Below are 24,297 nucleotides of genomic sequence, written 5' to 3'. Positions count from 1 at the left end.
CAGGAAATGCTACAGTCAGGATAAGGGCATTGGGTGCACTGGTAGATGTCAAGAAGCTTGAGAAATGGCTTGGGAGATGTAATTTGAAAAGCAAATTGGGCATATGGGAAAGCAATTGTGTGATTCTACAGCATTTGCTAATCTGTGGCAGGAACTTGGTTACTCCATGTACATCTTAGGGCATAATTAACACAGGGCAACTTTGAGAAATCTTAGGGAGAGCTAAGGAATATGAAAACATGTACAGAGCAGCTCAAGAGCACACTGAGGAATTCACAAAATGAAATCTCCCCAAATCAAACTCTCAATCTGTTAAAAACAACAACAACACTAGGATACCAGTGGAGAGTATGTATTCTTTTTAAAAAATATATGTTTTATTAATTTTTTAACATAATCACCTTAATATTCGGTAAACTGTGTGTTGTCTGGGTTTACATTTAAGAAACATCCACTAACAGTTGATTTCTATAATCTTCTACAAGATTGAGATATCTTTATTATATTACTATTGAACAGCGATAATCCACATAATAACTTTACTTGATTTCCTCTTTTTCCCATAATGTTCTCTTTTACCAACCTTAAGTTAATACAATTCTTGTTATTTTAGTGAATGACGATTGAGTATAAAAGTTTTCTAATATTTCTACAGATAATAATCACATCACCTTTTCTATCTAGTTGTTCTGGTTGTCTCATCCTAGATCCTGTTTACAGTTCTTGTTTACATTTGTTTTTCCCACAATGTTCAAAACATTCTTACTGGTTAAGATTTTCTCAAAGTTAATTACATTTAAATATTTAAGTCTATTTTTCTCATGTAAGCCAACCCAATACTTTTATCTTTCTTAAGGAATAAATAAGACTAAAAAAAAGAAAAAAGAATAAGAATACATTTTTGTAATCCATTGTAACTTTCTTAAAGTCAATCACCTTTAAATATCTAAAACATTTCCTTTATATAAGCCATTCCAACTCTTTTATATTACTCATATCAAGAAATAAAATAAAAAGAAAGAAAGAAGGAAAAGAAAGTACTGTGTTACTTGAGGGGCTCTTCCCTCTTAAAATCAAATTCATATCCAAAATTTTTCTATTTCTTTAACCATATTCGAACAGGTGTTTCTTTTTTAAATATTGTCTCTGATAGGCCCCATCATCTATTTTCTTAATTTTCACTTTAGCCTTTTTCTTTTGCCCAGTATCTTTCTTACTCAATATGTTCTTCTGAGTCAAAGAATCTTTCCATATTCTTGTAGGTGTTACTGTAGATATAAAAGGTAAGTCAAGTATAATATCTTTGTGAGAGGCATTTGCCCATTCATTTTTGTTGAAAATATTTTTCTTTCTTTTTCTCTCTGCTTCTCTTATCATTTTTTGTCTCTCCAGTTCTAGTGTTTTTCCTGGCATCTCTGCAGTCCATTTTGTCCAATCTTTTTTCTTATCCTCAAATTTGTTTTGTGGAGTTAAAGTATAAGTTGTCTTTTCGAAGTCCAATATTTCTTGTAAAAAAATTTCCACTTGGGTTAAAGCATGCTTCTTTGTTTTGTTAGCTTCCATCTTTAAGTCTTTGTCCTCAAATTAGTATTCAGTTGTCTGTTTTATCTGTTCCTTCTCTGTTGTTGTTTCCTGGGATTTTTTGTTGTTGTAAAGTTAAATTGAAGATGAATTGGTTTATATTTTCAAAGTTATTTTGGATTCCTTTGTGGTTTGAAATCGTTATTTGAATTAGTTGCAACATATCACATGTCTCCTCTTGAAAAGTATTTATTTTTTCTTGATAGGTTCTTTCTATAAATCTCTGATTTTCCATGATGACCAAGAATCTAAATTTTCTTTTCTCTGCAAATAGCTTTGGGTCAGAGTTAAATAGATACTTGTAATCCAGAAAGTTCAAAAAAGTATTTTTTGTTCCCTGAAGTTTGTAAGTCTCACCTTGTCTGCAGCCCAGATTGTTTTCTTTTTTGTCACAGCTGTTCTCTATTGTTAGAGCTTTGAAGGTCACAAGTAGAGATTAGTTTTTTCCAGATTTTGCCCAATCCTGCATGAAAGCCATAGCTGTTGTAGTCTTCATCCACCATTAGATGTCAGTACTGGTTTATTTTTCAAATTTTCAAAATGAACAAATTGCCTTTGAAATGAGAATCTTAACCATTCAGTAATTTCAAACATCCAAATTTAGGTTTTATAGTCATTTCATTTCATTTCAATACATTTTGGTCCTCCATAAAAGGTTTAATTTGCCGCTTCCATTAGTAAAAGGGTGGGGCAAAAATCCCCCTCCTTCACTTTCGAAGGTTTTTTGCTTCTTGGGATTTTTTTTTCTTCAGGAAAGTTGATAAATAGGATAGAGAAAATTGATGTTCTTACCCAGATTCAAATGCACTGTTTACAATCAGCTTAAAATAGTGCTTTTGACTTCGGTTGCTTGCAGCTTGGGCTAGACTCTGAAATTAGGCTAGCCTTTCTCCTGTTGCTTTCTGGAAGGCTTCTCCTGGACTGATCTGGCTGACTGCTGTCTCTCTGAGGTCCCCGGGACTTCCTTCCTTCTTTGCCGCCTCTTTGGGGCAGCTTGTGGCCCATTTAGGGTCCCCTAACAGGAAAAAACTCAACCGAACGTCACGGAGTCCCGAACCCCTCGGCTGCTGCGCTGCTGCGCAGGACCGGAAGTCCAGAGAGTATGTATTCTATGTACAGGGATTTTTATCTTCTTAACTGGGGAGAATAGGAGTGGTGTGATTGGCTTCTAAGGGCAGGCACAAGTGGTTAGTTGTAGCTGTGTTGTCCCAGATGGTTTTATTGAACGCAGAGGTTGATTTTAGATGGTCCTTCCCAAATGTTGGTTTTTTCATTCTGAACAGTGGAAGAAAAAAAAAGGCGAACCGGTTATCCTCTATGAAAAATCAATTGGTTTGGCCAACATTGCCGATGCTCTCTTTACGTTTCTTTAGCTACAGAATAATTATCTTCTTGCAGGCATTGCAAGAAGAAAGGAAAAGATAGGATAAGTTGGTTTTATTTTTTCAGATTAGCCTCAGGGTGGGAATAAGCTTCAGAGGAAGAAGTTCTATACAGAGATGGCTGAATAACCGGAAAAGCCACCATTTAAGTACAATATACATAAGTAAAAGTAGAGTATCACAGTGACTGTGGTGGGAATGGATATCTTGTCCATTTCTTCACAATGAATGTCACTCTCCCTGACTCTGCAGTTAGGCCAACAACACAACTAATAGATTCAGGCCTCAGTCCCCCCTCCCCCGCCTTTCATCCAAGTCGATTCTTCTTTTAAAATGGAGATGTAGCTGAAAATTTGCCCTTTATTTCTACTTTGGCTGTGCCACCTAATCTAACATTCTGAACGTTTTCCCGGAGACCAACATGGTTGAACAAGGATCATAGTGGATTGGAGCTATCTTCGTCCTGATTTGGCTCGTTCTCCAAGAGTTCAACTCGGGCAAAACTTCCTGTCTGCATTTCCAATTTCCTTGTCCTCTCCCCTCAGTCCCACAACTTTGTAAATAATCTGTCAACACATTTGGTCCTTGGAACTCTGTATGTATTTGTACCTCGGACATAATTTTTTCTACCATGCAGTAACTTTTTTTTGTTGTTGTTCTGTTTCTTGAAGTCAGATTCTTATTATAACAGCTCCATATTCCAATGCAAATTCCAAATTATGCGCATGTAAAAGCAACTTTAAAAAGAAGAAACCTATAAACAGCAAAATAAAATAAAAGGAGGGGGAAAACCAAACAAGCATTTTGACTCCTGGTTTGTTTATCAGAAATTTCGTAGAAAAGGGAGGTGGGGTCAACTTTTTTTTTTTTTAGCTCTTGTCAGTACAATTCCATTTTTAGCTCTTTTCCAAATACTCATGCAAGTTTGAACACCTACATTCATTTTCTAATTTTTGCTTTAAAATCTGCACAAGGATTCTCATTTATATGCATAGTTTCTCTTAATGTTTTTAAAAATATGCTTGAGCATAGAATTCAATTCAAACATTTAAGAATTTAGTGGGAAAGTATCTGAGTTGCTACAGACATTTAATAATTTCATACAATTGTAGAGATTAAGAGAGATGTTAGCCAGTTTTCTGGGGTAGATATGCAGGTGAAAAGAGAGCTTATACTAGTAATTAATATGCTAATTTGGTGTGGAGCAGCAAAGTCAGGATCTTTAGATCAATTGCTGAAATAATATTCCATTCTTAGCAATAATAGTTATCAATGTTGCTGTGATATTATATGCTATGCAACAGGCTTTGAAAACAGAACTGTCAGGGCAGTGCAAAATGAGCAGGGAATAAACAATAAAGTAATACGCTAAGCAAAACCTTTCACAAAATTTGACATTAATAAAAGATGGAATTTTCTTTTTTTCTCCCTTGCAAAGTGAACTGCTTGAAAAGTAAAGGATTTCAAGAATGTAGGCAGGCATACCATGAGGAAAATAGAAAGGAATATGGCGACACTAGTGAGCATATCAGGCCCAGCCCAAGAATGGCATAGAACAATCCAGTCAAACTTCACTTTTTTATGTGCTTACACCATACAACCTTGCCAAACTAAACTATATTACTATAATCCTAATGAATACACCTTTGGAGATTCCAGGGAGTGGCTATGTTAACTCTCTTTTTCTGCTTACAGTCCAGCTCCAGGCTATGTTGTCTCGATCTCTTTCTTGGAATGTACTCCCTCTTTTTTGGGATACTGAGGTTTCACTGTAGTCTATCATACCACTTCCCCCTTCATAGACATAATTTATCATAGCATGCTGTGCAAGCAGCCCAGTGTGTTCTCTGTTGTATACCTGCTGATCCTCATGTAATCCTTTCCTCTCCAATCTTTCTTTTTTGTGAGAGAAGGGGGAGAAAAATAAACACATCAGATACAGGAGAGATTACCTAGATAAATCACTTGTGTTTTTTCTCCCCCTCCCTTGCAGTGGAGAGATTGGAGAGGAAGGGATTACAAGAGAGTAGGCAGGCACACAATGGGAAATACACTGGACTGTTTGTGAAATATGCTCAGAGCTGTTGGAACCACAGCATTGGCTTCATTGTGTGTTCCCCATTCTGTGCCTGCTTACTCTTTTGTAATTCCTTGCTCTCCGATGAATGTAAATACAAACATTAAATCCCTTCTTGGAAATTCTTCTCTAATTTTTAAGGGAAGTTGCAGTGAAATTGTGAGGCAGCAGTTGCACTGGCTATCCTGGCACTGTGCCAAATTGAGCATTCTAAAGGGTGGGGAATGGGGGTAAAAAAAAGCAGTTGTAGTCTCCTGGTTTCCCACTTAGTGAGATCTTTGCTTAATGATAGAACATAGAACTGAGTTGGAAAGGACCATGGGGGTCCTAGTCCAACCCCCTGCTCAAACAGGAGACCCCCATATCATTCCAGGCAAATGGCTGTTCAGTCTCTTCTTGAAAACCTCCAGTGATGAAGCACTCACAACTTCCAGAGATAAGCCATTTCACTGCTTTAATTGTTCTTACATAGCGCTGCTGGTCCCAATTGTTGCTAAATGAGGATTACCTGTAAATTTTCTGTGAATGGATTACACATTTTTAATACCACCTCCACAAAATTACAAGGCTCTTTTGGCTAAGATGTGTGTGTGTGTGTGTGTGTGTGTGTGTGTGTGTGTGTGTATAATCCCTGACCCTCCAGATGCTACAAGTCCCATCTGTCCCACCCATCATAATCAGAGCTGTAAGTTGAAAGTTCAGCAATATGTGACCTGCAACTGTGATTACCTAGGTTTAGATCTTTCTAGAAGCCATTGGGTGACTTCACCCTGCTTTATTTGAGAGTAAAGGAGAGGGCTGTATTAATTATATTGCCTTGAAAAAGTGAACTCTTCTCACCCTCTTCCTGTTCCATGATCCAGAACACCACACCCAGCTCTGCCCTTATAGCTTTTATAGCCTAATCCTATACATGTTTTTCAGGAAGCATTTGAAAATGCACTGAATATGTAGATTTCTTTTACAGGAAAGTATACTCAGCTGATCTTGGACTTGTGTGACCAAATCAATGGGGAATGCTAAACAACTTTTGAAATCATTCAGGAGACAGCTGCTATGTGCACTGGTTGAGCTTCAAGATGGCAATAAGGAATTTTGCATTTCCAATAGCTGCATATAAAATAGGGGAATCATGAGCAGACAACTCTGGGCAATGATCACTAGATAGATTCCCTCAGATGAAGCTTTCAAATGCTTTTTGTTGCACGTTTTTCATTTCTCGCAGCCCGAGTTTAGCATAAGCTTCCTCTTGGAAGTGTATGCTCTTTGTAGGGAATCTTCTGATCACAGAAGGATTTATAATCAGGGCAGAATCAGTAGTATCAATGTTTGGGACCAAGACCCAGTCTTGTAAGTCAAGAGAAAGGGTTATTAAATGTATTCTGAATGTTGATGCCGAATGACTGCGTCCATGTGGGTTTAAACATTACACAAAACACATTGGCAAAGCCAGCGATTAAGGACTCGCAAAGCAAGCAAAGATGACCCATTTAATAAAGAAGCAGGATTCACAGGTGGGGGAGTCAGGATGCAGAGTCCAGCATTGTAGTCCAGATACGTAAAACCAATTCAGAGATACAGCAACGTAGGACTAAGGACACTCCCAAACAGGCAGTTTGCTTGGAACTTTCATACGGTTCCTGATTGCAGCCACCTCATCATCCGGGATGGGATTATTTTGCGAACAATAATATAAGAAAAGCCCCCTCCCCAAACGCCATCGACCAAGTACATGTAGTCTATTTCTCATCTAAGCTACGTTCAACTAGTTCCTTTATTAAGACATGACAGCCTTGAATGTATTTCATATTGAATGGATTAGGTGGGCCTTCCGATGCTGTCAAACTTCCATTTCTAGCAACCCAGTCAAAGGGGAAGGCTGCAAAGTGTAATTCAACATCATTGGAAGGGCTGCTGGTTTTCCACTTTTAAAATTTTAAAACACTGATCGTACATCTAAAACGAGAAAGGGAAAATGAGCAGCTATTGCAAACACTTCTTATCATATTTTTTTTTAAAAAAATTATATCCCAGCACTCATGATCTTGTAATACTTGCATGGCAACTCTTGGGAGGGTTTTTGCACATACGTGCAACGGAGGCCTGCAGGTGTGACAGCAGAAATGCTGGTTTGTTCTCGGAAGGCACTGCTGGATGGTACTGTTGGGTGTACCTCCACTAGAAGGGGAATGGAGAGGCTTCAGAAAGGACCACAGCTGCCCAGTTTTCCTTAACCAATAAGGAGGCAGGATTCCGCAGAATAGAACTGGAACCAAGAGATGGGCCTGAAGACAGCTAAAGGGGCCCTGCCCCACAACACAAGAAGAGGAAATTCTCTTATTCAGGTCCAGGTTGGTAACTGGGTGGCCCACTTGTGAGTATACTGGGGCCATACTGAGAGCTTCCCAGATGAGCTTGGCTCTTTTCAATGAAGGTTTTACACCATGCACCCTGAAGCAACATGTCCCATCTCCAAATCCTTTGCTTCCCATTGCTTTGATGACAGTTCCAGGAGCCAGAAGTGTATTCTGCCCACACGAACACACACATGCGGAAACTCCCAGACTCTTCTACTCATCTTCCAGCTGTTGGAGTGGCCAGATGAGGCTTTGAGGTGAGGCACAGTGCCATGACAAGAATCACCTTGTCTCTTCACTCGAACAGAGGAAAAGTGTTACTTTTGTGGTGCGAAGCACAGCTGCACAAGGTCTTGGGCTTACGAGCATGCAGTCCATCTTGTTATCACCCTAAATCTGCTGTATGCATCCTTGCTGCCTTGCGATGCATGCTCGGAGGGAGCTATAAGAGGCCCCAGCATACATAAAAGTTATGCTAGATCAGAAAGCAAATACAAGGTTCAGAAAACAGTAGACAGCTATCAAAATATCATACAGTGTAGAAAACAAGGCCTAGAGAAACCTTCCTCTGACCAGATTTTTGGCCACATAGACTGCAAACCTGGGGAGATGAAACCTCAAGCAACTTTGGAGGGCGATAGCTTTGGACAAAAAAAACTGGCCAAAGGAGTAAAATATTACAGAAAATTCTCTCCGTTCTATTCAACAGCAGAGGGGAGAATAGGTAAACTGTATCATGTTGGCAAGGAGAAACTTCTAATGATTGTCTAGGGAACAACACAAAGAGTGGCACACCAGGAGGTAGAATTCCTGTTTCTTTTTTCACACGTAACACAGAGTGGGCCAAAGGTAGGGGAATGCACAGCAGGAAATTCAGTCAGGGCCTCACCCTTGGAATCTACAGTAGTCTAGCTTTAGGCTTAGGCTCACCTTCCCAGCTTGTCTGCCTTCACATATGCTAGATTACCATTCTCATCACCTCTGTCCAGCGTGGCTGGGAGTGACAGAGATCACAATCCAACCAGGCAGATAATTGCCTGAAGGCCTTTATCAGCCTCACAGCTGCTGCTTGTGAGATCTAGGCCGCCATTCAGAGCTGAGTGCAGAGGCTTTTCCATCTCTGATTAAAATCTGCCTAGTGCTCTAAGCCAAATCCCTACTACTGTCTGAGCACAAAACCCAAAAGGGTGAAAGTGTTTTTTCACTTAAAAAATAAGATGGGACCATTACAGCTATATGACCAAGTTATTGAAATCTTTTAAAAAACACAATCGTTTAAAAAAAAGGAAGGAAGGAAGGAAGGAAGGAAGGAAGGAAGGAAGGAAGGAAGGAAGGAAGGGCTGTGTGATATTTCTCAGGTATGCATGAGCCCTGTGTCCAGCTGTAACTCTGTGCCTCCAGCAGAGAATCACCTATAGAGGAAATGACGACAACAAAAGAGAGAGAAAAAGTTACAGACACACTCTTTGCAACAAAACCATGGGAATTTACTGAAAAGGGAGGGGGCATTTTCAGGATGACACATTCCAAACCAAGCCATGTTTTTAGGTAGACTTCTGCTTGTTCCCTGGGCTGACTAAAAGGTATGACCAAAGTCTCCCTTGGCTTGTGCGATCTGCATAGAATCTGTTCCCCCATTGGTAGAATGCCAAACAGAAAGGATGGCTGGATGATGGACAGCGAACAGGTAGAAGCTCCCGCTGCTCCAACAAACAGGTACGGGGAGGAAACTCTTCTTCTGCCTGCAACCCACCCTCTCCACTGACCCACTCTCAATAGTCAACCTTATGTGTATATTTAAAATTGTCAGTTGCTGCCTAGAATGATGAATCAATCCCCTTCCTCAGAGAGGAGCCCACTGATTATATCTAAGGCAGACATGTCAAACACAAGGCCCGGGGGCCGGATGCGGCCTGAGAAGTGGTTCCATGTGGCCCGCGAAGTCATCCTGGAAACAGTGAGGGAATGGCCCCCGCTGCCTTGGGCCTGGCCCAGGCCGGCCGGGAGCCAATGTACAATTTTGTGGTGGCCATCTATGCTGAAATGCATTCAGTCTTAGCTCCAAAGGCCGTCTGGAAACAGCGAGGAACCAGCCCCTGCCGCATCGGCCCCACACCCTGGGTGCATGCTGGGGAGGTGTCACCCTTTGTGAGGAATGAAGAAATGCACCATCGCCTGGAAGTGGCCAGCAAATGGCCCTCACCTACTTCACATATCCGGCTTGATGGGTTCTGCCCTGGTCCCACCCCTTTCTGCCAGAGACCCTCAGATCTGTCTCACTCCTGCCCAGGCCCCAACAGGCACCCTTGATGCGAATGTAGAGCTGGCCACGCCCACCCAGTAGGCCACACCCACTCCAACCATGCCCACCCAGTAGGTCGCACCCACCCTGGCCACACACCCCCAGCCCCCCCCCGAGGGCAACCGCAATGCTGATGTGGCCCTCAATGAAATTGAGTTTGACACCCCTGGTCTAAGGTGTATCCAATAAGACTGCCATCTCTTGTTCCTTTCCCTCAAGACAGGGGTCTTCAAACTTGGCCCTTTTATGACTTGTGGACTTCAACTCCCAGAATTCCTCAGCCAGGCACGGCTGGCTGAGGAATTCTGGGAGTTGAAGTCCACAAGTCATAAAAGGACCAAGTTTGAAGACCATTGCCTCAAGAGGTCAGAGGGTTGCCCTGAATTTCACTGGCATCTTGGAGCCAGCTTTATTGCTGCTCCAAGGATTTGGGGAGAGTTTTATGAGATGTATGCAGCTTTAGGTCGGGTATCAGGTTCGAAGGGCCCCATGAAAGGCCTCCTATGAAGCCCGCTTCTCTAACCCCCTCCCTGCATTTGAGAAATAAGCAAGTTTCAGTTCGGATTAGGCTCAGCTCTGAGCCCAGCAGTAGGATGTTCTCTTTCACTGGCTTGATTGGAGTTGAACTAACCCAAGCTGAAAGGAGAATTGACTGCCACAATCATGGGTGTTCCCCAAAGGAAAGGGATGCATCTTTTGCTGGCTGACACATAGCAAGTTCAGGGTTTTATTCTTTCCAAGCTTGCAGATGTCAGTTTCCTCACCCTGCATCCAAGGAATGCAGAAGCCCTGGTATCTCCAGTGCTAGTTTAGAATTAACAAGCAGGAGATAATACTGTAATTATTATGAAGAGCCGGGACTGTTTCAGTTCAACTCGCTGCCCAGCGAGACACAATGTTGGACTTATTCAATCGCGGGGGCCATTTTGTTGCAACTCGATTTCTGAAAATGTATCAAGAACTTATCTTGGTGGGGTATTGCCCTATGGTCTGACTCCTTTGTGCACGACTGAACACAATTTTGTCGCACTGCTGGTTGCCCAACCTATGCATAAACTGAAGCATCATAGAGCCAGCAAAAGTTTATTGAAGCCTTTTGGGTGTTAGTTACCAAAACGCCTTCCATAAAAGGGGAGAGTGTGAAACTGGGAGGGTTGGTAGATTAACATTTTTCCAAGAAAAGTGATTGATTGCCGGGAGGGAAATATTTTCTATTTCTTTAAGCTCTGTTATATTCATTTATTCCTGTAAGATGTAGTCAGTCACTGTAGGATAAAAGAGTGGCTACACAATATAACTCTTCTACCAGTATCCTGGTAGAAGAGTATCCTAACATGATTGCAATATAATTGTCACTCTCCATTAGCCATCATACAGACTTTCCCTGCTGTGGGTGCCAAGGAGTCTGTCAAAACTTTTGCTCCTCCCCCCCCCCCCTGAGTTCTCATGAGCATGCCAGGTTCAGAAGTTAACATCGTGAATTACTGGTACTAGATGGCAAAGAGAATGGATTTTACTACTCCTCCTGAGTAAATGGGTGCTGCTACAGCTAAAGTCGGTACTATCTGGGGCAGGAAGAGGATTGATATACTAAGCCAAAGAGAAATTGCAAAGAATCTGTACAGCAGTGAACAGTCCATCCCATCATTTTAAGATGACTTTCCAAGAAAAAAAATATGAAGACCAATTTGAATAGCTAAACATGGTAGGAGGTTGTCATTGGCTGGCATAAAAGAAAGTAGGGAGGTTTAGCTCAAGAAGAGCCCACAGAAGCCACCAAATATCTGAAAAGCCACAGTCACGAGTCGGCACTAAAAAGGTGAATTTTCTCAAAGTGGGATTTTCATCTCTGTGTTTCTGTGGAATAAGATGCTCAGCCTATTTTCATCTCCAAAGACAAAAGAGCTGCTATTTTCAAGGTTTCAAGGAACACGTTGGGAAAATAGGTAGAATAGTTTTAGAAAAGACCAAATACTTTCTTTTTGGCCCATTCAATTCGGAACTAAGGCTGAATTGAGCCACGATGCATTTTGTTTTTAATTTAATGTGCTGGGTGAATCAGGGAGGATGGTCAATGAGTAAACTATGGTTAGTTTTAAGATAGTAAACCACAGTTCCAGACTGAACTCTTGTTGGCTTACTACGTGGCACTTTGGCTTTGTGGGATATGTACATGAGAATGCTTTGTTTGTCATTCCCTGGCTTATTCCTGCTTGCTTTTGTGTCCTGTATCTCTAATCAGAGATACAAGTCAAGACTGATTGATTATTAATTATGTGATTACATGCCATGAAGTAATTTTTGACTCTTGGCCACCACATGGATTTTCTCCATGATCAAGTCAAAAGTTAGGGATGTCCCGTTCCTCAGAGTTTGGCAAATCAACTTGCAATTATTTTGTTCATGTAGAATAGTTTGTTCAACAAAAAAACCCAAGTATAGTTTAGTGCAGGGGTAGGCAAGCTTGGCTCTTTTATGACTCGTGGACTTCAACTCCCAGAATTCCTGAGCCAGCTGGCCCAGGAATTCTGGGAGTTGAAGTCCACGAGTCATAAAAGAGCCAAGCTTGCCTACCCCTGGTTTAGTGAAATGTCTGAATGTAACCACCCTTACCCACCGCCACTCTGATACGTGGTTATACCTACTCCTTGGGCAGCTTGTCCTTTTCCACGGAGTTCTCCAGTGATATATGAATCCCTTGCTTTTCTGAGCACAAGTAAGACCTTGTTTTGTCAGAGCTCTCTGCACCGCAAGCTTCTGTGACTCTTCCCTCTGTTCAAAACAAAAAAAATGCTCCAAAAAATCCATGGGGAGATCAGCAGAAAAGGGCAGGGGGGGAAGGATTTTTCTTTCATTTGCAAGGGATCAGGAGGAGCGGAGAAACCGGAAAATGGCAATCTTGGTAGATAACACGAAAGGATATAAAATTCAAAGGGGAAAAAAACACACAAGACAAGACAAAACAAGACAAGACCAGAAGGCTGTCAAGACAGGAGTTCCTGGGGAATCTCTCCAAAACTAGGTCACTGAGAAAAGAAATGCCAAATGAGATGTACTGTTAATAAGCAGGCACTGTTATGCATAACATCCTGGGTAGGTATGTATAGATGGATTCCAGACGGCTTGTAGCTGTTGAAAGGGGTTTGGCTCGACAGCAATTAAAACCCGTCACTAGTGGGCCGTGACCATCAACCCCCATCCCTAAACTGATTGAGGAGGCAGCCCTACAAGTAACTGGAAATAAACCCAAAGAAATCAATCCACACCAGCTCACAGATGCTCAGACTTTGAGCGGGACGCACCGTCTTCATTTATGTCAATGGGCCGAGGCAATTTCAGGCGTGTACACCTTTGTGAGGCTGCCCCCTTCCCCCAAAAAAGAGCAAAAAGAATCTGGGAGCACTTCAAGAGTGCAAATGCTAACAAAACAAATCAGAAAAGCATCCTCATATGTAACATTATATATTAAAAGTATCTAGATCAGGGGTTCCCAACCAGGGGTGCTTGCACCCCATGGGTGTGCAAGACGATATTCCAGGGTGTGTGAAAACTTGGGTTTTCAAAATTATAGTGTATATGCATAATTTGTTGCCATTATTTTGAACTTTTGTAAGGGGTGCGAGAATATATCAGAAGCGTTCTAGGGGTGCGGAGTATAGAAAAGTTTGGGAACCACTGATCTAGATGCTGCCTTTCAGAACAAAGGTGGCTTACAACAGATAGGTCTGTATACATTAGCAGAATAATTGACTTCCCATACTCAGCAGAGAGATCAGAGTTCCAAATAATTCAGCATTACAGTTTCTTTAGGGAGAAATGCTTCAGTGGGTAGAGCTTTCCAACTTTGAAAAGGAAGAGCAGAGAGTAAAACTGGTGGGGTTTTTTTTAAATTAAATTGTGCATGAAAGGAGTCACTTTTTAGAATAAAGTTTTTGATCTGAGCTTTCTTTCTTTCTTTGTAGATATGTATAGTACTAGTATACTAGTAGTACTGGTGGTGATAATTATATTTCAACCTAAGCATTTATACACTCATTTGTGCGTCTTTCCGCCTATCAGCTGCAGAGCTGCAATTTATCAAGGACTTCTCTGTTCCTTCCTAGTTTGCCAAATCCTTGGATGGGGAAAAGAAACAGAGGGAAGAGTTGGGGGAGGAATCGAGGCTAAATGTTCTTTAAGTATACCTGCTTTGGGGATGACTTTACATTTTTGGTGGCTGCAAATACCAGGGAGAGAGTTTTTATACTTTATCAGGACTCCTGTGCCAAAGTAGCAATGGTGCCAATCAGTTTGGGAAAAGAAAACAAAAAACTAAGACACGTTTCTGTAAGCAACATAAATGGCTGCAGCTTGCATTTTTATACCATTAATAGTATTTGAGAAACAAGAGGACGTTCCCGTTTTGTGCCTCTCTTGCGCCTGTGCCAGTGCAACAGAAAAATCTTGCTAAGAGCACGTAAGCTGTAAAATTGCTTGCCTTCTTTCCCTCTGGGCTCCTTGTACTACGAGCTGTTTTTTTAATTAGCCCTTTTCTTAAAACTACTTCTCCTTAGGTACTGCTGCAGGTGTCACTTTTCCCTGACAGTTCTCTGGGATTAGCAAGTGGGACCTGAAGAACAAGTGAGAGCTCTTCAGGACCCCGTCATCAGGCCTGCCCATCATCTTCCTCCCAATCCAACTTGTATCTATGTCCTTGGGGCTCTCTGATCTTGCTCGCTGAGCACTGATGACGTCACCTAGTTAGGGTAATGAAACGTCTGCAAGAAAACAAGCAAGCTCAGAGAGAGCCAAGGACCCCTCATTTCAACCCTGAGCTACAAATATCCTCCTTCATTGGTATTTATGCCAATCGTTATTGGAGGTGAGAATATGCCAGGTTAGTCTTGCAGGAGAATCCTCACAAACATTCTAGTCTCAGAAGGGGGAAAGTCCACCTATGGATGCCCCCATATGAGTGAAACTACTTTGAAGGAAAATTGTCGTGATTTGTTTTGGGAAAGCCATGCAGCGTGCTTTCTGTTTGTGAAAATTTGGGATAGGAGCTGTAGATGAAAGGATGATGTATAAAGTTTGGAGCTCTGAATAAAAAAGAGTGCACTGATCTGGATCAGTGGAACGAGTAATGGGCAATAGACCTAGAAGCTATGGGAGAGCTGAACTATGAGGGTTTGTTTTTTTTTAAACCACGTTAAGAGGGAGAGGGAAAAATAAGAAAGGTAATGATAGACAAGGTGCAACTATTAAGGTATCTGCAGTAAATCTCTCCACTTATTTCCTGGAGTTGCTCTGCAAGCAACACCATAAGGCACAAATGTCAGTCTTTTTATTTTTAGCTGAATGGCAACATCTCTGAACTTCTTTCATCCTATTGCAAAAAAGCAATGTGCTAATCTTTATAGGAGACTTTATTTTTGTGTTTTCTTTTACTGTATGCAGCCAACAGTTTCTGACCCAGGTTGTGTTCTGCAGAGCCAGCCCAATTTTTTTCCTGCCTCAAGCAAATCAACATTTTACACTCTCTGCCTTATGTCTCGTAGCCTAACTGCAGAATGCTGTCACATTAAATTATAAGAATCAACATGATTACGAGTTTCTTATTTGCATTTCTGACCTTATAATGGATTTGTACAGTCTTGTGCTGCAGGCTTTTTAATCTAGATTAAATCTTTCTGCTTAATTTTTTGGCAACCATCATTCATATCAATTAGATTCCCCATGTTGCTCATTCATCCACATGGCAGTGTAAAAAAAAATAATCCATCTTTCCTACCACTCCTTAAAGTCTCTTCATTTGCAATTCAGTCATCCAGAATTTGTTGAGTTCTAAATTAAAATGGTCTGCCTAAGCCTTTGAAAAGAGCCAGCTTAGTGTAGCGGTTAAGGCGCCAGGCTAGAAACCGAAAGACTGTAAGTTCTAGTCCTGCCTTAGGCATGAAGCCAGCTGGGTGACCTTGGGCCAGTCACTCCCTCTCAGCCCTGGAAAGCAGGCAAGGGCAAACAATGTTTGAAAAACCTGGTGAGGAAAACTGCAGAGACCTGTCCAGGCACTGACCAGGAGTCAAGACTAATTCAAAGGGACATTTTTTAAAAAAAGTTTTCGATTTATCTGGAGGTGCAGAGGCAAGACACATAGACTACAGGAAAAATGCATTTGCCTCAGTATGCACAGCAACCTACTCACCCACCTGCTCATCCACTGTAATGACATTGCATCAATCACCTACTCATCCATTGTAATGACATTGCATCAATCTGGTGTGATCAAAGTGCTGGATGGATCCAGGCTCAAATGCCCACTTAGTCATGAATCCCATTTAATGACTAATCCACCTCACAGGGTCATTTTTGACAATAAAACTGAATGGGAAGGAAGTGCCATATATATTTCCTGGAGAAAAGGAGAACACAAATGCAAGCCCTAATCACTGAATGAATGAATGAATGAATAAAACAAACATACTCTCTCCTTTTCTCATGCACACATCACTTTTCGATGCTGAAAGTCCATTTAATCATTTCAAAAAGTCAAATGATCACACACCCCGATCAATTCTTTTTGTTTGAGTAGGTGTTTCTATATATGAATTGTGGGTGACTGAAAGAAATACAGTGGCGCCTGATTACATCCTGTGAAATGCAAGAAAGTATTGCGTGTCTGCAAACTGCTGACATTCCCGCCAATGATGTGCTTTCTTCAAAGATGTGGGTCTCTTACAAGATGCGTGAATAGCTGGGGCACAGACACCCCTAGGTTACCGATGCACCAGAAAGTTACTTAGCCTACCTCTATGACTGGATAAGCCCAGACTGTATTCTTTCAGTGACTGATATTTCTCCCTGAACTTTCCCCTTTGAAAGGTCAAAGGATGTGCTGCTCTGGTGGTGCAATGGCTAAAGTGCAGTATTGCAGGCAAACTCTGCCCATAGTCTGGAGGTTGATCCTGATGGAGCTCAAGGTTGGCTCAGCCTTCCATCCTTCCAAGGTTGATACAAAGAGGACCCAGATTGTTGGGGACAATATGCAAATAATGCTTACATTGTTTAACCACTGTGGGATGGTATATAAATCTAGAAGCTATTGGTATGCTATTGCTATTGCTGCTGCTGCGATTGTTTGATGCTCATCATCCAGGGACACCACATCGTAAAGCAATCTCACGCTGTGAGAATTTGGTAAGGGATTCCAGGCTGATTAAAAAAAAAAATCTTAATGCATTATTTATTGGGATAGCAACGGATCAAAATTTTCCCCTCTTGGGGGCAAACACCTGGGGTGATGGATGAGCTTAGAATAGCTTGAATTTTACCCACAAATGTATACTATAGCCAAGTGGTGGTGAACCTATGGCACGGGTGCCAGAGGCGGCACTCGGGAGCCCTCTCTGTGGGCACACGTGCCGTTGCCCCAGTCTTGCCTCCCCCATGACCCCCTCCTCTCCAGCAGTCCCACTGAAGGAGAGTCGCCCTTGAGCGTCCCACATGGAGCAGCGCAGCCAAGGACATGGCAGCCAGGCAGCGTAAACAAGACTCTGCCCTCACACCCCATTATGCAGTTGATGCTGCAGGACGTGGGTAGAGGGTGTGGCCGCCATAGCGCTGCTGGACTGCCTGGGCGATCTGCGGCGGGCCCTTGAGGCGGTGAGTGATCCTGTGGGCAGGTGGGGTGGGGAATGGGGGGGGCAGAGTGGGGGCAGGGCAGGGGGTGGAGCGTGGGTGGGGCCAGGTTTTGGGCACTAGGTCTCTAAAAGGTCCGCCATCACTGCTATAGCCAAAAACAACCTAGTTATCACATTAGCCTTTGGCCACTAGAGGCCGCTGTTTCCCTGACTTATTAAGCAAAAATAGCAGGAAGGATTTTGTGCTCTGCCACCTGCACAGTTGATCAAAGGAATCTGCAGCAACACTTTTAACATGCATCTTGATGAAACACTGGCTTATATTGGTGATGGAGAACTTGTGGCTCTCCCAGGCTGCTAAACTAAAATGTGCAGCAACTACACCTGCCTGGCCATTAGGGAAAGAAGCCAGAAGTTCAAGTTGGAACCCACAAATCCTTATTGTAGAATTGTGTCAATATGCAGAGCTAAGGTTATATTTCTTGAATGATAAGAGTTGGATTCTACAGGTAGGAAAGGCCTATTTCTCAGCTGTTCCTCTTCAATTTGAGGGGATAAAGGACATATAATAATTTAGGTCACCACTGGAAATTGAAGAAATCTGGACACTGCGACCTCCTAAAATGAGTTTGGGACAGATCAATTATTTTCTGGGCCTGCGCTAACTTGCCATGTATATAATAGTTCTAGTGTGTCCTGCCTTGGATTGGCAATTTTTTAAAATGTGCATAAAATCTCTATTTAGACACACAGATATGCACCATATACAAGCACAGACAAGTACATATGCATTTAAAAATCTAGCACAGCTTTCATTTCCTTTGAAATAGGTACAGCTTTGAAGAGCATTTTCTCCTTTGAGTCAAATTGGGCAGGGTCATATTCAAAGAAGTGCAAATTCTGAAGAATGTGTTTGGTCTAATGTGTGTGTCAGCCTGGACGGCACGGATTAGGGCATGAAATTAGCCCAGATCAAATCCTGCTCTGCATTCCTATTGTCCCGTTGGTGTTGCTGAGTCCATTTTTTTTTGTTACTGCTCTCGATCATGATCCTTTGTTTCTGAGGGGGAAAAAAAAATATCAAAGCTTGAACTTGGGTCCCTGATCCTCCCTCACCAGAGCTAATGGCTTGGGAAGGCCTTATAAGGTTAGGATATTAATGAAAAGAGAATGTACTGGATAAACAAAAAAAAAACATATTTTCCAAAAGCAGCATGCTTCGGGGACTGTTTTATTAAGTATTTTCCTGTTCCATGGAAAATGAAATTCCGTCATGAAAGAAAGGTGAATTTAAGGGAATCTTTTTCTACATTTTGGTAGAAGTAGAGAATCTGTGGCCCTCAGATGTCACCACGCAGGCCAGGCCTGTTGGGAACTGTGATCCAGTAACATCTGGAGAGCTTCAGGTTCCTGATTAGGTTTGGACTATCATTTTCTTCAAAGAAAGCACACATGTGGTCAGGTGGGGGGGGTCAAGTCTTGAAGCAATCTAGACAGGCTTCCTTCTTCATTGGAAGTGGGTACAAGTGAGATGCTCCAAGGAAACCTGGCTTGACCTACACTGATAGGATCATACTCACGTTCTTCAAGGCCAGGGTGTGGTTCTTCCTGGGACTCCAGCTGGACGTGGGCTTGGGCCAAAGGGCAACTCTCGGGACTGTGGGCAGGTTCTGTGCTGGCATGAGGGCAGCAACTTGGACTGTGTGACTCCTGTGCCTCAGCGCCATCTTCTTCTTCTTCACCTCCCTGCTGCTTGCAAAGATGGTGTTCAACCATCAGCTGGAGCTCTGAAAAGTAGGGATGGGCAGAACTCATGAAAACTGTGATCTCGGGATGAACTGATTCTTATGGAAATGTTTCCTTTTTTAAAGTCTCTGTTGGAAACGGCAAATTGTTCTCATGCATTAAGGAACATGTCTACTGGTTAGTCTTACACAGTTTAAGTGGCCTGCAGTTTTAACAGAATAACAGAGTTGAAAGGGACCTTGGAAATCTTCTAGACCAGGGGTAGGCAACCTTGGCTCTTTTATGACTCGTGGACTTCAACTCCCAGAATTCCTGAGCCAGCCATGCTGGCTCAGGAATTCTGGGAGTTGAAGTCCACGAGTCATAAAAGAGCCAAGGTTGCCTACCCCTGGCCTAGACCAACCTGCTGTTCGAGCAGGAAACCCTATACCATTTCAAATAAATGATTGTCCAACCTCTTCTTAGAAACCTCCAGTGTTGGAGCACCCACAACTTCTAGAGGCAAACAATTCCACTGATTAATTGTTCTCATTGTCAGGAAATTTCTCCTTAGTTCTAGGTTGCTTCTCTCCTTGCTTAGTTTCCATCCATTGCTTTTTGTTCTGCTTTCAGACCCTTTGGAGAATTGATTGATCCCCCTTCTTTGTGGCAGTCACTTAGATATTGGGATATGTGAACTTCGGCTTCACAAATACTTTTAATGGCCAGAGAATTTGGGAAATTGGGCCACACTTATGGTTAACAGGTTTCCGAAGACAATGATGTGGAAACCACTGTAGGTGGAATGCATCACTAGGAGAGGATTATTTCATTGTAAGAAACTCTTTGCTCCTCTCCACACTCCTATTACCTAGGCTTCGGACTAATAATATCCCTAATAGGCATTCACTTGTTGACCTTGAAACTTGAAGGTCAATGGTAATTCTTGTATCTATTTCCTGGACTGTGAAATTTCCCCTTTTCTTGAATTCACATGTTCTAATTTAGAAACTTCTGACAGGTTTTTAATGCTGATCTCTGCGCTCCTCTGCAGTGGCTGCTGCAGTCCCATCCCAGCCTGACAGTGGCATCCTGCATTATGTGAGGCACTGCAACACTTCAGAGGCAAAGACCAAGGAGAAGGTTGGTAATTGGAGAGAATGCAGAGGACCGATACAAAGAGATAAAACGCTTTAATGCAAAATTAATGAAAAATGATCCTGGCAGGGATTAGGCAGGATGTATGAAAAGCTACAGGGAGGTGGGGGAGAGGCAACGGAGGTGGGTGGGGAAGAGGAGGAGGAAAGAACTTACAAAACCATGGAAAGGCTAAAGGAATCTTAGCACTGACTGACAAGTTCTGAATACTGCAAGCTAATGGGGAGTATATTATACACAAGGTGGTGACACTCATCCGGAAAGAAATCTTATGCTCTTTTAATGAGTATCACAGGATGCAATGTCTGCTATAGCACACATAGCAAGAAAAAAGATAGGTGTATTCTTCCAAAAACCCACAACCAGCCTGTGGGACCTTCCATTTTAGGAACAAGATATTATTTCAAGCTCTGTTCTACAGAGAGCTGGCAAGCATTTGACTTACTACTCACCTCACCATCACTTCATGTTTGGAGAACAGGATAGGGGATTGGGATGAGGTCAGATTGTGATTTGGACATACAAGAAAGCTGAGCGTGTCTCATTTAGAGTGGGAAGAAAACCCAAAGTGCATCACCTTGTGGGACAAACTTTCCAAACTTACCCCCCCCCTTCCTCCCTATCATCTCAAGAGGGGCTAAGAAACTGCTGGATCTAGCAGTGAGTCCTTCTGAGGGTTAGAAAGCAGCCAACTACCTTGCTGGCTGCTTCTTAGGCATCGCAGTTGCCACGATGGATTCCATCCTTCAATACAGCCACATGGCTTCTAGACCAGTTACCTTTCATGGTGGGAGTAGTGCGAGAGACTTTCTTCCTCTGCCTTGGGGACATTGACAATCCTGGCTGCAAAGAGAAGAAAGAGAAAGAAAGTCCTAAGAGACATAAAATGCCGAAATTCGGGTGCAATGTATAATCTTCTAGCTATATGCTGCATCTAGCTCTTGCTACTTACAGAATGAAACAAGAATAAATCAAGAAAGTCCTTGAAGATCTGGAATTCCAGCTTCTTCTTTGTGATGGGCACATTATCATCTGGTGCATAGAAGGCTACCATTTTCTGGGCTCATGCTTTTGGTTTGACAAACTAGATAGAACCAGCCCAAGCCTCTTTGCTTGCCTTCTCTTTTTTTCAAATTTACGACCTGCAGAGGTCTATAATTCTCCCCATTTCCATGGAGCAATGGGGGAAAACATAGGGTGAAGAGCATAAGGTTTTTGTCTGGTTTGGCCTCCCGTACCTTCAGAATCAGAAACGCACATCATTTCAGAAATACAATTGAGGCTCCAAGATCAGGGCTGGGAGAATCTAGACAACCACAAGAGGGCAGCAAAGGGCTGGATTTCTTGTATTTCTTTGCTGCCAGCTAGTGTTTATCTGGAGACTTCAAGTAGCCCTAAAACTAACGCTTTTCCCATTATTAAAGCTTATTAATTAGAGCATCGACAGTAAAACTCATCCCAGTCTAATGAAGGCTCTGTGTATGGCACTCTAGGAACTAGTTCATGCTTTGGTCTTTCTGGCATTCTGAAATTTCTTCTTTCACTTTCAGTTCTTAGTAAGCATTTTTTTTTATGGGAAGTGTATACATTCATACACGAACTCTGTTCCCCCATCATCATCCCAAAAGGCTTTCGTGTATCACAATATTATTCTGCTAAATGCATAAATTGACTCGGTTGTTCAAGTCTGAGAACAGCAGGGGTGTTATATACCTTTAGAAGCGGGTTGGGGATCCGGTCTTCATCAATTTCTAGGGGAAAAAAATAGGGACCGAGAAGGAAGAGACAGGAAGAACAGTAAGTTAAAGCCAATAAGGTAAAGCCAACACACCAAATCCTAGAACTCTGGGTTATTTTTGCAATGGAAATACCTTTTCACTGTCTCCCTGAATTTATTTATCACAATTTCTCGGTTTCTAGACCGATGTGCAGCGCACTTGTTGTAATAGTACAGACAGAGGCTGTTCCCATGTGTGACTCAAGGAGTGCCTAAGATGGCTAACTCCAACTACTGCACTTCCCTTTGTGTTTATCTCTGCATTACCTGGTGTACTTCAATGTGTGCTGGACCACCCATCCCACTGATTATCATTAAGCAACATTGCTAAGATTCAGTCTTGCTGGAGAGTTCACTGATTAACTTAGGTAGTTGTATTTTTTTTTTGTAGTTTTCATATATTTCTATTATTATTAGGGCTGGTTATCCAGTCAGCCAAATGTTTAGACTGGATCTGGCATTTTTGTCACCTATTGAGTCCGTCTTATTAGTTCTTTCTGCGCAATTATTACAATAAATAAGAAAATGAAGATAAGTGAGAAATATCATGGGGAAAAAATACCTCTGGAATGGTGTAAGGGTAAAGGGTAAGGCTATGCTATATCCTGAATCTGGCTACAGTAAGCAAGGATGGACAATCTGCAGTCTCAAGGCCATCACCAGCCAAAGACTGTTTCTATAGCCCAGTGATGGTGAATCTTTTAGAGACTGAGTGCCCCAAAACTAGCCCCTCTCTGCTCCCCCACCTGCCCCTGCTTCGCCCTTGTCCTGCCAGCTCTGCCCCCTCACCCCCTGACCCGCCCACTGCCCCCCCACCCGCAGGGCCACTCACTGCCTCCATGGCCCACCGATCGCCCAGGTGGCCCAGCAGTGCCATGGCAGCCATGCCTTCCACCCGTGCCCTGCAGCATCAACTGCGCATAATGGGGCGCGAGGGCAGAGTCTTGTCCCCACTGCCTGGCTGCCATGTCCTTGGCTGCGCTGCTCCGTGTGGGCCACGCTTTGGGGCAATTCTCCTCCGGGGGGCTGCTGGTGAGGAAGGGGCCGCAGGGGGAAGCAGGGCTGGGGCAATGGCACATGTGCCCACAGAGAGGGCTCTGAGTGCCGCCTCTGGCACGCGTGCCATAGGTTCGCCACCACTGCTATAGCCTGTAAGGCCCCTCCTGACCAGGACAGTTAAAAGCTGATGGCCGTTCTTCCTGCCACTTGGAGACAGATGTCAGCTGTTCTGTAATCCCTAAAATAGGCACCCACCACCTTTAAGACAACTCCAAGAATCTTCCCCTAACCCTAGCCTTGTCTATATATTTGATGTCGTTCCTCTTTGCAGCCCTCTTCCACCTTGAAATGCCAGCTGTGCCACCCCAACTTAGCAATAACAAAATAACCCTACAATCTTGATGTTTGCCCCATCGCAGTCGACTGTGGCCCAAAAGCTAGAGTAAGATTAGCAGGTTTTCCAAATGCTTCAAGTATTAAAACCGGACAAAACTTCAATTCTGGCTCACTGATGGCTTCTCCTATCCACCTGCTCAATTGTAGCCCGTGATCCTTTTCCCAGGGATCGCAAAGGTGGCTTGGCTCACAAAGGGGCTGAATAGGACAGCAGGTGTAGAGTTGCACATTCAGCCAGCCCTGGTCAGATGCTGCCTGGAAAAACACCTGAGGCTTTTTCCACAATTTTACCGCTTAAGCACCGGCCCCTGCAATTTGCTGAATCCCTGTCGGGATTTTATTTGTCAAAGTGCCTGTTGTGCTCAATTACGCTGTACTTTGAGATTTTTAGGCTGACTTAGGCTGACTGTGGAGTAGCTTTACTGGCAGCACCTCCACGTTTCTGTCATTTATTACATTATGATAGAGTTTTATTATTGCTTTATTAGTTGTCAGCTCTGTTATGGGTAGGGTTGCCAACTGGTCCTACAGAAATTGAGCATGTGAAGCTTTCCATGGCGATAAAGCCTTTTTATTGCCAGTAGAACAAAATGGCAGTTTGATGTACAGCAGTAAAGATCCTTGGCTAAATTGTTAGCTCTTCCCAGAAGGAGACCTCAGGAACAATTGTGTAATCCAGTTTCTGCAGGTAGCTGAACGCTGTGGGTTTTTTTTTATTTTATTTTAACTAGCCAATCACCCTTTCCCTCCCCTCTTTTTACAACCAAGCTGGTTGTTTCATCCAGCATGGCAGAGGAACTAGAAGTATAGCATGAATGTTACCTCAGAAGACAAACGAGCACTGAGTGAAGTTGAGGGGGGTAAAAGGAGAGGCATACTCAAAGGTTAAGAGGGGACGGGAACAAATCAAGTTATTTATTATTTGTT

General features: G+C 42.7%; 1 protein-coding gene across 1 annotated transcript; it reads right to left on the bottom strand.

The window, feature by feature from the left end:
• Positions 1–8,789: 8,789 nt before the first annotated feature.
• On the bottom strand, positions 8,790–21,948 carry LOC107290530 (protein phosphatase 1 regulatory subunit 1A). The gene is made up of 5 exons (XM_015819415.1): positions 21,912–21,948; positions 20,978–21,041; positions 18,896–19,102; positions 12,345–12,471; positions 8,790–8,809 (listed from the first exon to the last, which is right to left on the bottom strand). Exons 2-5 carry the CDS (start codon positions 21,027–21,029, stop codon positions 8,806–8,808), a joined length of 390 nt encoding a protein of 129 aa, XP_015674901.1. The 5' UTR covers positions 21,030–21,041; positions 21,912–21,948; the 3' UTR covers positions 8,790–8,805.
• Between the last annotated feature and the right edge of the window lie 2,349 nt (positions 21,949–24,297).

The sequence above is a fragment of the Protobothrops mucrosquamatus genome, unplaced genomic scaffold (genome assembly GCF_001527695.2).
Source record: "Protobothrops mucrosquamatus isolate PMUCROS unplaced genomic scaffold, P.Mucros_1.0 scaffold917, whole genome shotgun sequence".
NCBI lineage: Eukaryota > Metazoa > Chordata > Lepidosauria > Squamata > Viperidae > Protobothrops > Protobothrops mucrosquamatus.
The sequence above is the reverse complement of the archived record's forward strand: the minus strand, read 5'-3'. Positions and strand labels throughout refer to the sequence as shown.

What these genes read in the sequence shown, in the direction of transcription:
- LOC107290530 (XM_015819415.1), bottom strand. Translation starts at nt 21,029, where the DNA reads ATGTCCCCAAGGCAGAGGAAGAAAGTCTCTCGCACTACTCCCACCATG. An exon ending in CACTACTCCCACCATGAAAG is followed by an intron (nt 19,103 to 20,977) that starts GTAACTGGTCTA and finishes CCTACTTTTCAG; the next exon opens with AGCTCCAGCTGATGGTTGAA. An exon ending in ACACCCTGGCCTTGAAGAAC is followed by an intron (nt 12,472 to 18,895) that starts GTGAGTATGATC and finishes TGTTTTGAACAG; the next exon opens with AGGGAAGAGTCACAGAAGCT.